The sequence below is a fragment of the Solanum verrucosum genome, unplaced genomic scaffold, assembly GCF_900185275.1.
Source record: "Solanum verrucosum unplaced genomic scaffold, falcon-dt-bn FXZP01000086.1, whole genome shotgun sequence".
In the NCBI taxonomy this organism is placed as follows: Eukaryota; Viridiplantae; Streptophyta; class Magnoliopsida; order Solanales; family Solanaceae; genus Solanum; species Solanum verrucosum.
Genome location: NW_026020100.1, coordinates 182,377 through 198,542, shown reverse-complemented (window position 1 = coordinate 198,542; position 16,166 = coordinate 182,377). Strand labels below are relative to the sequence as shown.

Below are 16,166 nucleotides of genomic sequence, written 5' to 3'. Positions count from 1 at the left end.
CATTAAGCATCACAACTATTATACACTAGTACTCCAAATTTGGAACAAGAGACCCTATTTTGGAAAGAAGGCAAGTCTAACAAATAATTCCAAATTTGTAAGTTATGTTCATCATAATGCTAGTATTAACCAAGGCATATATGGTATCTATGTATTGTCAGTTAGTTTCAGGGGTATATTTAAGCCCAAAAAGCGATCCAGTCCATCAATTTTGGTCCTTGATTTTGACCCAATTTTTAATAATCCGATCGGTGATCTATGTAATAGTACTGTTATGTTCATGACGGTAATGATGTGATACAAAGTCGCATGTTAATTCCTTAAGCATTTTTAAAATTCATATATTTATCGACAAGTTATATATATGATTTGATGCATTGAACTTAATCTGGGATCTTCATGTGGACAAAAAACATTGATGTTAATGTATTAGAGAAAAGAAAAGGAAAATATGATCCAAACAACTGTAGATCTTATTATTAATTTGCTCATTAATTTTACAAAGATGTAAGTGTGACACAAATTAAAACATATAAACTAAAATTAAAGGAGATTATTAATTATACATATAGTACTATATTGTGACTTTTCATCATTTAAAGCACAACATCAAACTTTGCCATCATCTTTGTGTTCTATGGCAATTAAACACAAATCTTTATGCTTAGCTGCACTTAATCCATTTTTTTCAATCATATCCAAGTCTTCTGGATTAGCTCCATATGGAAGCACCCAATCGAAATGGTAGAGGAGCTGAGCCAAAGGATGTTTAACATTAGTTAAACCAAATTGCATTCCTGGACAAATCCTTCTTCCAGAACCAAACGGAATAAATTCAAAATAATTTCCCATATAGTCAACATGAGAATTTTCAAATCTCTCTGGTATAAAGCTTTCAGGGTCGTCCCAACTTTCTGAATCTCTTCCAAGGGCCCATGTATTTATTAGTACTCTTGTCTTTGGAGGTATCGTATATCCATTAATATACGTTTGTTTCCTACATTCCCTTGGTAGTAGAGTACTCGGAGGATGTAGCCTTAATGTTTCTTTGATCACTAACTTTAGATATATCAATTTATCAAGATCGTCTTCATTAATAGTTGTATTTCCTTTGAAGACTTGTCTCACTTCATTTTGTGCCTTGGCCATAATATTTGGCCTCCTCATCATTTCTGATAAAGCCCATATGATAGTCGCAGCTGAAGTTTCAGTTCCAGCAGCGAACATGTCCTAGAGCAAAAAATAAGTACATATACACATAACTATTAGAATGTTGAATTTAAGTTTTTTAAGTATATATAATGTTAGTGCTAAAAAAAGTTATATTATCACTTTTACCTATTATAACAAGTAATCTTCCCCTATTTTCAAGATTATAATTATTATTTTTATGGAAACTTGCTGATAAAAAATTATTTACACTAACCGTAATCGTGTATGTATATACTTTAATTAAGAGGTAGACTTACAGAAATGATTGCTTTTATGTGATCACTTGTGATTGGAAATTGAAGTTCACCATTCTCCTTTATTCTTAGAAGAACATCAACCAAATCTTCACCTACTATATCACCATTTCCCTTGTATCCAAGGGCTCTATTCTTAATGTGCTCATTAACAATATTCTCCAAAGCTTCATCAACTTTCTTATGCATCTTCAAGAGTTTCGATTTCACCCCACTCATCTTGTGAAGTAACTTCCACGATGGAAACAAATCAGCCACATCAAATCCTCCTAACGTATCCAACACATCCCTCAACAAATTTATCAATTGATCTTGATTCGTGCATACTTTCCCAAAAGCTGATCTACAAGTCACAGAGTTTGTATACCGAAGAATTAGCTCTGTTAAGTTGACAAGATGAGAAGCATTAGTGGATCGGATTGATGAGAGGAGTCTCATAATCTCATCCTTCCGAATTGAACTAAATGACTTGACCATTTTGGTACTTAATAACTCCGTGACACAAATGTTACGCATTTGTCTCCATTTATCACCGTATGGTGCAAATGCAATGTCCTTATAATTATAAGTAGTGATGTTTATGGATGTAAGTTGTGGCTTAGTAGCAAAGGCCAGTTCATGAGTTTTTAGTATTTCTTTCACCATAATAGGGGACGATATGATCACAGCAGGAATTTCTCCCAGTTGTAAGTACATAATCGGACCATATTTTGTTGCTAGATTTTTTAGGCTACGGTGTGGAAATAATAGTGCACCTCTCAAGTGATGAAGACTACCAATAATGGGAAGTCTCCATGGACCTGGAGGCAATTTTTCTTGTTTTGTTGATGATTTTCTAAGTAATTTGACAAATAGAGTATACAAAAAGGGAAAGAATATGAGTAGTGCAACAAAGTTGTAAGTAGAGGAATAAATGATCTCCATATTTTAAAAAAAAAAAAAATATGGATGAAAAATGAGGTTTTGGTTTATATTGATTCCTTAAGATTTAGCAAGCTTTTATAATGCTGCCAGTAAAATGGTGTTGGGAATGCCAACATCCTACAGACAAGGCCTACGAGTAGCTGGGTGGCTCGAGTCGGAGTGATGATCGAACATACGCTTGTTTGGTGGATTTAGTTAAGAAAATAAAATTGTGCATTTGTTGTCAGTTATAGCTTTTGACATAATGGTAATCGTTTGATCCTAACAAGTGGTATTAGAATCAAGGTTTTGGATTCCATTCCCAAGAGAAATATTCTGCATATTGGATAATGCCAACATCCTAACCTACCAGGCCCACATGGAATTACGTGGCTCGAGTCAGAATCATGTGCCTAAAATAAAAAAACAGCAAATTAAGGGACATTCAATGCATAACAGTTGGGAGTATGTTGTTCCTGAACGGTTGAACCCCACCCATCATCTTTAATAAGTAGTAGAAAAAAAAAAAAAATTATATCTATTCATAAGCACGTGTTTTGGATTTTTCCCAAATAATTTAAGAACGATAAAGTTATTAGAGAAGAATTGGCATTGGGGACACCTTTATAACTTAATTTACTTTATACCCACTTAATTTAATTTTGGTTTATTTTCTAGGGTTGGGCTTTTTAAAAAGAAAAAAGTGTGGGGTCATGGGTCTCTTTGGCATTTTTAAAACTTGGGGTATATTTGTGAATATGGGGTCATGGGCTTGTTTATTATTTTTAAAACTTGGAGAAAAGATATAACTTTACAAAAATATATTATAGTCCCAATAAATTTTTAAAAATATTATATTGTGATAAAATATTATTTATTGATGAATTCATCCCTTTTCATCCCAACACTTTAACATTAGATAAATTCATCCATCCATAATAAAAAATTAAATTACAATCCCTAGAAGTATAAAAAAATATTTAATAATATTAGGTATAAACATTTTTCGAGGAAACCTCAGAACGTTTCAGAGAACTCTTCGTCTTCTTCCATAAACCCGCTTTACGAAATCATCAACCTCCATAAAACTGATCATTCTCCAACAAAAATTCCATCTTCCTATAATCGTATAATCGTTAGATCCTATAATCGTTCTTGAAAAACGAAGTGAAGTTTTTTTTTTCATCAATCTTGTTCCCCAAGTCAGTTGAATTTTTTTTCGATCTTCTTCCCAAGTTCAGTTGGATCTTTTTGAAATCTCCTTCCTCTCAAGTAAGTTTAATCGTGTTTTCAATAAGTTTTAGCCTATTTGATGTTTTTATTGCGATAGTGTAGCGAAGTTTAGATTTTTGATTAAAGTTCTGAAAATCTGACCGTTTTAGTTGATGCTTTGTATTCGGAATCATTATTGACGTTTTGCTTTGGATAATTAATGCGTAGAAATTTTAGATTTTTTATGTTTATCTGGCCTATCGATTTGAAAGTTCTTACTGTATTTTGGTCAACTTTAATGGTGTTTATGTCTATGACATTGTCGAGTTTTGTTGAAACTGGTACTTGTTTTGCATATTTTTTTTAGCATTACTCTGTTTGTATTAATAGACTAGTGGTCGATATTTTGATATGAAAATTATACTTTTGTATATAATACAGTATGGAAAAAACTAGAGGAGGCATTGTTAAACGATCTATTCATAAGCCTTCTAAAACAAGAAAAAAAAGGCTGAAGAAGTTTCAAGATCTTCAAAAAAGAAAAAAATTGCACTTGAAGAACCTAAGTCTAACTCGGATTCTGATACGATGGATGAGATTGACAACTATGAGGATAGTAGTGGCCAGGATACTGATGATATTGAGTCTAGTGAAGAAAAAACTGATAGTGGAGATGAGGAGACACTACAAGAAAAGTGTGAATTACATGAGGATATTCTTGGAAATCAGTATTAAAATTTGCAAGAAAATAAATTTCCTACGAATTTTCATACTAATCCCCAGGAAAATTCCCATGTAATTTACACTTTTCTTATAGTGAGAGTAGTAGAGATAGCCGAGATATTGGAGATGAAGATGATGATCCCCTGTCTTTGCCAATTTGTGCAAGAGAAATTTCTGGTAAGTCCTATAATCTAACTACATGGATGGATGAGTTGGGATCTTTTCCAGCGAAAACATCTGTGAGAGCAAGTGTCACGCTCTGAGCTACCCCTGAGACGCGGACACGGGACCTAGGACCACAAGTGATCCCAAGCTAACCCTGCTGGCATGATCATGAGCATACTAAAGATAATAAACTGATGCGGAAGCTAAATCATAAATAAACTGAAGAGATGGGGAAATACCCATATACTATAACTGAGATATATGAAAACTGATGAGTTTAATACAAAGAAGCTATTAACTCAATACTAAGTTGAATCTAACTATGTTTGAAAATAGCCTCTAACTGACTAGAAATGCTGGGACAGGCCCCAGCTAAGTCTAGCAAAACTGAAACTAAAGGACTAAAATACTGAAAGGAAACTCATGACTATTGTCCTCGAAAAATGAGGACTCACCACTTATGTTGCTGAACTGGAGATTGGGAACCGATCTAAGCGTGATCTCGATGCTGAGAACCTGAACCTACATCACGAGAAGATGTAGCGCACGTATGCGTCAGTACTTTAAATGTACTGAGCATGCAGAATAGAGTAAAGTTGAAATAACATATAACTTAACAAAGCAATAAAGCAATGAAATAATCTGAACATGATATAGATATTGAATACTGAGCTAACTGAATGCAATGACCAAATTTAAACATGCTGAGACTGAATACTGATTGTACTAAAATACGGTCAATGCAATATAGTCTGACTGAACTGTGGGAGCTACTAATAACCGACATAAAACCACATGAGCTAAATGTGGAGTTTGATGTATATGCCCCATCGAGAGGACCCAATATACCCTACCAGAGGTATAGAGGCATGCTGGCGTGATCACTAAACTGATGTTGCCCACAGATGGGACTTACACCTACGTGGCTCGTAGTTCTGGGACTATATGGGTACGCTGAACCCTAGTCCAACTCGGTATTATGCTACTCCCAATGAATTAAGTGGTTAACTGGTTATGACTGAAGTCCTGTAAAGTACTGGATAGCTCAAAACTGAACATGCAAACTGAGAATGCAACAATTAATCTGATATTAATGTATTAATAATTGAGGCATGTATAACTGAATAACTGAGATATCTGACCTACCATGTGAAATTCAAGAACTAAAGAAATATATAGCTAGGGTTCTGAAATTCATGCAATAAGCTGAGTAATAACATGATAATCTGATTTGGAACATCTAAATAACTAATTCATGATGGTCTGTTGAAATTCTAGAAACCCTAGGTCTGTTCATATTCATGGAATCAAGAATCTGACTGAATTCTAGGGACCTAATGGGCGAAATGAACCCACTAGTGCAATCCCACACACCTGGTGACGAATTCCACGGAGAAATCTTTCGATTTCGGGGCTGGAACTGAAGAAAACTTGTTGCGTTCTTGAACTAGGGTTCTTGACCTTTTTCTCCTCTTTTGCTTCTAATTTTCTAAGTTTTGATTAATGATTTTGACTAAGGTAAGTTCTAGTTATGTTTCTAGGCTTAAACTGACTAAAACCTCATGATTTAGGGTTTAAACGACGTATCTAAGGGGTTAAACGAAATAGGAAAAGACCAAAAGACCCCTGAATTAACTGCTATCGGAGTGACTGACGGACGGGACTGACGGGCCGTCATTCAATCGACGGTCCGTCAATTGGAACCGTCAGTCGAGTCTGCCCAACAGGGCTTCACTAAAACGAGCATAACGTTTTACTCGAATGTCAGAATTTAGCAAACTCAGTGGCGTTGGAAAGAGGATTCAATTATCTATCTTACCATAGGACATGGGACGCATAATTCATTTTGTGCTAAGAGTTATGACCATCTGAAGTTGACCCAATCACAATTTTCATCTAACTGGCAGCTAATCCTCACCTACGGTCAGACCTACGGACCGTGGATCGATTGACGGTCCGTGCTGGTCAACCGTCAATCGGTACTGAAGCTGGGCTTTTGGGACATCGATCCACGGACACGAGCTACGGTCTGTGACCTGACATACGGACCGTAAGTCCGGCCATGGGTCAACACTTAGCCAAATTTTCTGACTGAGTTCTGGGGAAGTTTTCTGTCATGAACCACGGACCTGCAGGACGGACCGTGAGTCTATCCACGGTCCGTGGATGGTGTCCGTGAGTGCCACCTGTAACACCAGGAATCTGAAATCTCTATTTTCGAATACGGGGTGTTACATCAAGAATGACTCTTTATCGTGGTTTTAGAAATGTTTTAGTCCAATTTTTTTTTTTATAATGACTTTAATGGTACTTGTTTTGGACATTTAAGACATATTCCAGAATATTAAGTTTAATGGACAGATGGTCCATTATATGTTGTTGCGACGTGTCAAAAATGATTTAAAAAAATTACATGAGATGTGATTTTGTGTGAATGATAAGGCTGTTTGTTTTGGCTTAAAAGAGCTTGCATTGATTACGAGGCTGAATTGCACGCTCAGCATACCCCCGTGATTCAAAAATGATAAAAGTACTTCAAATAGCTAAGAAATTTCTTTATAAATTGATCAAGAATAATAATATCACTGCTACAAAGTTTATGAATTTGATTAAGGGTAACCGATTGAATAAGGAGTAGAAGTTGAAGTGCTCTTTAGTTTGGTTCATCCACTCGATGTTGCTTGCCCACGATCGATCTAAGATTGTGGATTCAAACCACATTAAGATGGTCGATGATTTAGACTTTTTCAAGAGTTATTCTCGGCGGAAAAAGTGTTTTGATTTAACAGTGAAGTATTTGAAGAACAAAATTAATTTGAAGAAACAGAGTGAAGTGTACAATGAAAGAGGGAATGCATCATATGCTCTGTATGGCTTCCCCTGAGCATTTCTGGTTCTTATTATCAATTATGTACTTGACTTTTAATAAACTCTTATATATTTATATAGTATTTCATAGTCTCTGTTTATTTATTTGTTAATTTTATTAATTTCAGGTTTGGATATATGAGGCTTTTCCTCATTTTGGTAAGTATGCAAAGAAGTCCTTGGATTCTCCTTTGCCCATTCTCCGTTTACTTAGATGGCACACTACAAAGAGCGATAATATTGTCAAAGGTGATCCATTTAAGTATTTAGGGAGAAGTACAAAGGTATAAACTTATTTATTATTATCTAGCAATATTTGTAAATTAGTGAAGATTTTGTACTATTTTTTTTGTAGGTTTTACATCCAAACCTCATACCTACTGTCCGTGAGATAAAATAAAATTATATGACAACATGAAAGCCATATACGGATGAAGTGAACGACACAATCATTGATGCCTCCAAGGCCAATTTGAAAGGTGTGCCTGTCCTTACTTCATCAGTAGAGAATGTGCAGGATGGGTATTCAAGTGATCACAATCCCAATAAACCTTGTGAGAATTCTGTACCAAGTACTTCTAAAGATGAAAGTATGTGTGAGCGTGTTACATCCCTCGAGCAATTAATGGTGGAAATTGTTGCTTTTGTACAAAAGGAGAAATTGAGAAGAAATGAAAAGAAAAAGAAAAAGAAAGGTAGACAAATTTATATATTATTTCTGTAAAATAATTTATTTGTATTAATGCTTAGCCACTGATCTTGCAGTAGATGATGACAACTTTTCAGCACCAACAATTGATGACGAGATCCTTCCATTAGTTGTAGTCGATGATGATCTTGTTGCAGTTGATGCATACTTCGATGAAGAAGTTGATGAAGAGATGAAGGAAGAGGAGATGAAAGAAGAAGAGAAACAACAAGATGAGGAGAAAATGACAGAAAAAGAAGAAGAGAAGATGGAAGAGAACGATGAAGAAAAAGAAGAGGAGAAACTAGAAGAAAAGAAAGAAGAAGAAAGTGAAGAGGAGAATCTGAAAGAGAAGAAAAATGAAGAAGATGAAGCAAGTGGAGAAGAAGAAAAAGAACAACAAGAGGAGAAGATAACTGAGAATGAAGAAGAGCAAAAGTTGGAAAAAGAAGGCTTGGCCACTGATGTGATAGGTATTGTGATGGAGCTTAAGGGTGAGATTGGTGGTGATGAGTAAGGGCGGTTGTGATTTTTGTGATGGGTATTGGTAAATTAAGACAATTTTTGAAATTGTGCATTTTTTATGACAATTGGTTTTTGTGATAGTTGGGTTTTCCCTAGTTTAAAGACAATTGGTTTTTTTATATGATTTTTTAAGACAATAGGTTTTTGAAATAGTTGGTTTTTAAGAACATGGTTAAAGTGGTTTGTTGTTTTGCTAATTTTGATGACAAAAATGTACATCTGACAATTTAACATATTTATCATGAAGGGTTTTTAGATTTCTTATTAATCTGTCTTAATAAACTTGTATGTCTAATACTATAGATTGTTATCACTGTTGATCTATAACAGTATCGATCAAAAATAAAAGATATAAAAGTGCAATAAATAGAGAGAAATACTTTATTTATTCAGCACTACATTCATGGTACACATTTGTTACATATTTCCAAAAAGCAAAAACCAAAATAAACCACACAATATAACTTTTAGGCATTTTTCTTTTTCTTCTGCCAAAATCAACCTTTCTTTTAGTTGATCTCTATTTCAGCATCTTTTAGCAACACTTTCAAGTGATTCCTCTGCTCTTCGGCTTCTTTTAAGAAAGTCATTAGCAGATCCCTATTTTCTTCGGATTTCCGTAGTTTTTTAATATTTCAAATTTGGCAACGTCTTGAAAATTCAATGGTCAACTCGTTGATGATTCATTTTCAAGCCACCTAAAAAAAGATCATATGCCAACTGCACAATTAAAGAATTGTCGACCTGGATTTGTATCGGTGTGTGACGTCCTTAACGTAGCATTTGAACTTTTATTATCGTTGTGAAATTTGTATATGAAAATATGTACTGGTTGTCAAAATATATAGACCCCATATGCAATCAATGCATCTATATGTGTGGTGTGTGTATGACCAATGAGATTCTAACATTAGTAAGGTATATTCGGATTTATATCTATGTTAAAGCATTGTCGATACTGTACTTACTAGAATATGACACTTATATATAGACCAAAACTAGTAGAATTAAAAAAAAAAGACAATAATTAATTAATAATAAATTATATTTTTGAAATTTATCCAATTAAATAAGTTTAAACAAGTCATACAATCATGTAAGAGTCCACATAAATTGGGTGTGGTGATTAGAGATGTATGAGAAAGAGTTGTGGTTATACAATCAACATCATTAGAATAGTGTTTAAGAAAGCATAAGTATGTTGTAAGGATGTCACTTGTTATGTGATGTTATACAATCAACATCCTTAGAATAAGCATGTGATCATGTATGAGTCTACATAAATTGGGGGTGGCAATCAACAATGTGTGCTTGAACAACATCCTCACAACATCGCTGGAATCGACAAATCGACAGTAGCAAAAACGAGCTACTCTTGCTTCTGTTTGGAGATTTTTTTATTTTTTCTAACATAAATTTTAATAATTTCAAATGGATATATTATTCCAAATTATTTGGAAAAGAAGATGGGGGACCAAAGTGAAGATATGAAAACTTAGGGAGGTCTTTTATATGTGCCAATTAGGGCACATGGATGATGTCAATAATAGTGGGTATACCACAAATTATTCAAGACTTTTGTCTTAATGTTCAATTAAGTTTGGAGAGTGACTACAATGAAAAGAATTAAACATAGCTCTTTGAATCTCTTTAACATTTGGACCCTTGCCATCACGATACATATTTACACAAAGTGAAGCGATGACTTTGATTGAAATTTTTCTATGGAAATTGTTGGCATGTTCAACGCCAGAACTATGTTCGCCAATGTACTTATAGATACGAAATCTATCTGCACACTCATATTTCCTCCCCCGCAACATCCATGCACAGTTGCGAGATACACATTTCACCTTTAAGTATTTAGTACAACTCTTCACAGTAGCAAAATCAAAAGACTTTTTTGCCACCTCTTCGGCTAATAACAATTGCAACTCATTCTTATTACTGGAAGTTTGGTTTATACATAAATTAGTTCCATCGGAGAAGGAATGGTTGGATTGTGATCCCAAATCCTTTTGTCCGTGCATTTCTTCACAACATTCGGGTTCGGGATCTTTCGCATCTACTGGCTGATTTTCCACATTAGTTAGATCATCATGTATATTTATTGAATGATCACTCAAACTCTCATTTGAATAATCACCCAAGATCTCCTATGAATGATCACCCAATCTTTCATTTCCAATCGAATCATTGTCGCCGTTAAATGAATTCGTTGGTTCAATTGGAGGCCTCGCATTGACGTTTATCCTCAATATAAGCCTAGAGCTATCAATACTAATATCCAACATGTACAAGCTCACGTGCCTATCATTTTTTATGAATGTGGATGTATTTTTTCCTCCCATTCATTTGATAGCTAATCACCAAGTCATTTGGCTCGCAAGTTAACTCACTGCCCTCAGTTACGCTTGCAATCATATCGTTATATGAACCATTGGGACGCAACGCAATGGGCACTGTCGTCTTACTAAAAGATTTACAATTCTAGGTTTTGGGAGTCTCCTTCTATACTCCCATATAATCACCACCAGCAACAACAAATTCAGTTACTGTCATTATAGACTACAAAGATAGATACTAGATTACAGTATTAGTCGTTAACGATCGATGAAGTACGACATTCGTACAAAAATGCGATTAAATGAGATCGTGGTTCAAAACGCAGTTCATGCAATGGCGAAACAAATTTTTAATGCTTTTAAACTACTAAAATGTATCCATAATGAGTTATCAAGTGTTTATTATGAAAGATTTCTCAAATTTCTAAAATGGCGGGAAACTAATTTTGAAGCTTGGTTTTGAAAGAAAATGGAGTAAACATGAATATGGAGTAGGAGATGATGATGATTTTACCTTGGAAATGGATATTACGGTCGGAAAACTCGTCGGAATCGACAAATCGACAACAACAAAAACGAGCTAGTCTTGTTTCCGTTTGGTGATTTTTTCTTTTTTCTAATATAAATTTTAACAATTGCAAATAAATATATTATTCCAAATTAGTTGGAAAAGAAGGGGAGACCAAAGTGGAGATATGAAATGTTAGAGAGGTCTTTTGTATGTGTCAATTAGGGCACATGGATGATGTCATTAATAGTGGGTATACCACAAATTATTCAAGACTTTTGTGTTAATGTTCAAATTATTCAAGGTTTCTTATGTTTGCTAAAACATTTCGGTCTTTGTGGGTAGGGTTTGGGAAGGTATATGCAATTTTATCTTTGTATTTTTGTCGGAGGCGATTTTTAAGACTTGAACTCGTGACTTTATGATCATATGGTTATTTCAGTTAGTCCTGATCTTTGCTAGATGTTATTATGTGAAATTGGGATTTGATGGGCTAATCGGTCTTCTTTAAAATGATACATTCTCTGTTTCAAAAAGCATAATATATTTTCTTTTTTACTTTATTTATAAAAAAAAATGACCACTTTTTTTGTTCGGCGACATTATAATTTTAGTTTTTCATATGGCATGTTTCAAGCCACAAATTAAAGAATATTTTGATACATTTAACATTATATTAATTTAGAATCACAAGATTGAAAAATCTTATTTATTTTTAAGATTATGTATCAAGTCAAACTAGAAGTAATTATTTAAGGATGTTTCAAAGTGTGAGATGATAATTGAAAGTCAAGAAAAATCCTGTACAATATTTCTCAGTGTGATATGATTAGACTTACTCTTAAATGAAGGTTACCCATTCCTAAATTAATTAATAGAGGTGTGTAGTGTGTACAGATCTAGGGGATGCCAGAAAAAACATAAATACCAAAGACTTTAAAACCGATCACCTAATCCAATATCCAAGTTCTTTTTAAAAATAAAAACTACATAAATCCCACTAGTTTAGGTCCTAATTACTAACATTCCCGATAGTTTCAAATATTACTTCATCTACCATATTTCATGCTTAGGATACATGAGTTTGAATCTGCGAGATACATGTATCTACCGAAAAGACATTTAATTTTAAAAATTTAAATTAATCAAATCCCTTAATATAAGGCGGAAATCAAGGAAGTATCTATATTTAATTAATTTCATTTTATTAGTATTTGAAATAATAAATTCATTAATATTATTAAGAAAAGACAAAAATATGTATATCTTGATCATGTGATTTGATTAATTTCATTTTATTACTCTTAAAATAATAAATTCATTAATTTAATGTATCTATTATAAATATATGATGTATACAACAAACCAAATACTTAGATACATAAGTATCATACAAGTACATTCATATGTATCATAGAAGTATCTAGTATTAATTTCAGGTATTTGTTATATATGTCTAGTATTAATTTCATGTATCTATTTATATGATCTAATATTAATTTCATGTATCTATTTATATGATCTAATTTTAATTTCATGTATCTTTTATATGTATCTAGTATTAATTTGATGTATCAAGTGTCAATTTCATACATTATATTCAAAACATGTATCTTGGATACATAGTATGCATATACATATAATTATGCGTTCTAAATATGAAATGTAACTGAAACACACGAATTTAGGAACAAATCACGACGGTAGATCAATATCTGTCATATCATTAAATCAAGAAAAAAAGTAAAAAAATTCAAAATTCTTCATTCTTTTTTCTCATAAATATATATAATCTTAACTCAGATACACGAACTCTTAATTAGAGACATGTACACCTAATGTGTATTCAACATTGTTGCACTTGATATGTACTTAATGGTGTATTTGTTCTATTAATTAAAGATTAGCGTAATTCTTTCATCTTAATTACGTTCATAGCTGGTCAGGACATTTCATCGCGGCGGTGTTTGCTCTCACCTTTTGATTTGTCGATGTTGTTCGCTTTGCCTAGATCTGACGAACCTCCAGCAGAGCCATTGCAAATTTCACTTTTTCGTCCCTCCGACTAATAAAATTTTGAAGAAGAAGGCCCTCAAATCGTCAGAGATGAAATTTGAGTCAACTAAAGAGTGAAATTGTTAGAAAAAAAATTGTGACTAATTTGGCAGCAAAAAGGCACAAACAAACTACTTGCAAATAACACTAATTGCCATTATATTGTAGCATCCTCTATACAATAAAACATAATTTTCTAAAGCTATTACATTATTTGCATTGAATCAGGTTGTTTGCGGCAGTTGATACTCGTTAATAAGTGGGAGGTGGGTGGGGGGAGATTAGGGTTGGAGATTGGAGGAGATGTTGAAAGAGAAATATATTTAATTGTTATTAAAATGTTAATTGTGAAGTTTAAATGTAAGGATAAGTAATCAATCCTAATTTTAAGGGATGTGAGTATCAAATTGTATCTTCAATAATATATAATATTAAAAGTGGTACTATATGTAATTGTTTGAAAGTAGAGATAATATTAGTATATATGATAGTATTGTATGTCTAATAAAGTAATTTATCCAAAAATAAATAGGTCTTTTGCTAATGAAAATTGTGAAACTTACCCCAAAAAAAAATGTTTTGAAAGAAGGAGAAAAATGATATTTTAAAATTAGAATTGTGCTTGTTCCTGAATACAAAGTAGGTTTATTTTTAAATTTTTGTAAGTTATTTGAATAAGAATAATTTCTTAATGTTTTTCAATTTCTAAAATTCTATGGTCAAATATAATTTGGAAAATCTAACACCCCAAAAAATAAAAATATTAATGAACAAACGATCACTTAATGTCAAAAATAGAATTAATTAGATTCGGTCCAATTTTTTTGGCATTCTTAACGTGTATAACTTAGATGGTCACTTAATTACAGAGTAAATATCTCAAAAGGTTACTCAACTTTGAAGAATTATCTTGTGAAGTCATTTAACTTTATTTTGTATCAATAAAATCACTTAACTTTATGTTTTTCTTTTATAAAATCACTCAATCAGATTTACCACTAAAAAAACAATTTAACATGATAAATTAAATTAATTGTTATCCCTCATATCTCAAGGGAAAAAGGTCTGAAATATATCTGAACTTTGACCAATATTATTATAACGATACCAAGCTTTGAAAAGGACCTTTTACCCCCCCCCCCCCCCGCACTATTTAATAGTGTATTTTAAAGGTATATATGTGTCCACGTGGACATCATAAATATTGCATAATTATAAATAGTAATGTGTCCACGTGGACACATATATACCTTTAAAATACATTATTAAATAGTGCATGGGGGTAAAAGGTCCTCCATAAAGCTTGGTATGGTAACAACAATTTCAGCCAAAGTTTGAGTATTTTTCAGACCCTTTTCCCATATCTCAATCCTTTATATGTTTTTCTTCTTTCCTTTTTTCTATTTTTTCCTGCAATAATTTTAAAAAAATTACTCCATTTTTTTTTATAGTTATAGATTGATGGATCAGATGTAAGATATGAATAATATTTTAAAATTTATTGGTAAAATTATTTTTTAGTATAATGCGAACAAAATAAAATGAGATAAAAACAAAATTGGTACTTCATCAATGTCGTTATGTTTTCAGTCTACTAGCAGATAACAAAAGAGGAAATTATAGTATAAAATAACGATCTCCTCTTTGATTTGTAATATATAATCTAATTAATTTTGGAAACATTAATATCATGCAAGCGAATATAATAATTATTTAGTGTGTATAAAATATCTCTCTATTTACCAGAAAAAATAATATATATTTGAGTAAAGTTTTCATTTATGGAAGAGAGAAAAGAGGAAAACTCGGAGAGAAAAGCCTTTATCATATTAAATTATTTTTATAATAAATTTGATTGAGTGATTTTATATAAAGAAAACTTAAAATTAAATGACTTTATTGATACAAATAAAGTTGAATGACTTTACAAGATAATTCCTCAAAGTTCAGTGACTTTTTGAGATATTTACTCCTTAATTATGGATGTTTTCTCAGAAAATCACTTAATGTTAATTTTTAGCTCTAAAGTCACTCAACTATAAGTTTTTTTTTTTTTTTTTTTTTTTTTTTTTTTTTACAGAAATTCACTCACAAAAAGCATATGATAGGAACTAAGGATGTATTTGGAACGAAGGAAAGTATTTTTTCAAAATTAAATAAATGAGCAGATTGAATTGAAATGAGCCCAACTATATTTTAAAATGATATTATAATTGGTACCCAGAGGTGTGAAGGTGGTGCGGAGATGGTAGCTATGCATGGATGATGAGCTTACCCCTCTCTAGATCAAATTTGTGTTTACTTTTTTAAAATATAAATGTATATAGTCAAATCTAAAGTGTCATATCATTTAATGATGATTAGGTACATCATATTTTTTAGGTGAAGCTAGATATTCAAATTAAATGATTATTTTATTATTATTTTAAAATTGGGTAGTACTTCCTCTGTCCCATTTTATATGAGGTACTTTGACTCGGCACGAAGTTTAAGAAAGGAAGGAAGACTTTTAAAACTTGTGGTCCAAAATGAATGATAGAAATTTGTGTGACTGTAAATTATTTCATTAAGGGTAAAATAGACATTTTATAGCTAAATTGTTACTTAAAATAGAAATGTGTCATTCTTTTTGGGACTGACTAAAAAGGAAAGTAAGTCATATGAATTGGGACAGAGGGAGTATCTCTTTAAATTGTTATCGAATATGG

The 16,166-nt window shown here is 32.4% G+C and overlaps 1 protein-coding gene across 1 annotated transcript; it reads right to left on the bottom strand.

The window, feature by feature from the left end:
• Nucleotides 1–609: 609 nt before the first annotated feature.
• LOC125824981 (premnaspirodiene oxygenase-like) lies at nt 610–2,405 on the bottom strand. The gene is made up of 2 exons (XM_049504324.1): nt 1,470–2,405; nt 610–1,230 (listed from the first exon to the last, which is right to left on the bottom strand). Exons 1-2 carry the CDS (start codon nt 2,388–2,390, stop codon nt 610–612), a joined length of 1,542 nt encoding a protein of 513 aa, XP_049360281.1. The 5' UTR covers nt 2,391–2,405.
• Nucleotides 2,406–16,166: the final 13,761 nt, after the last annotated feature.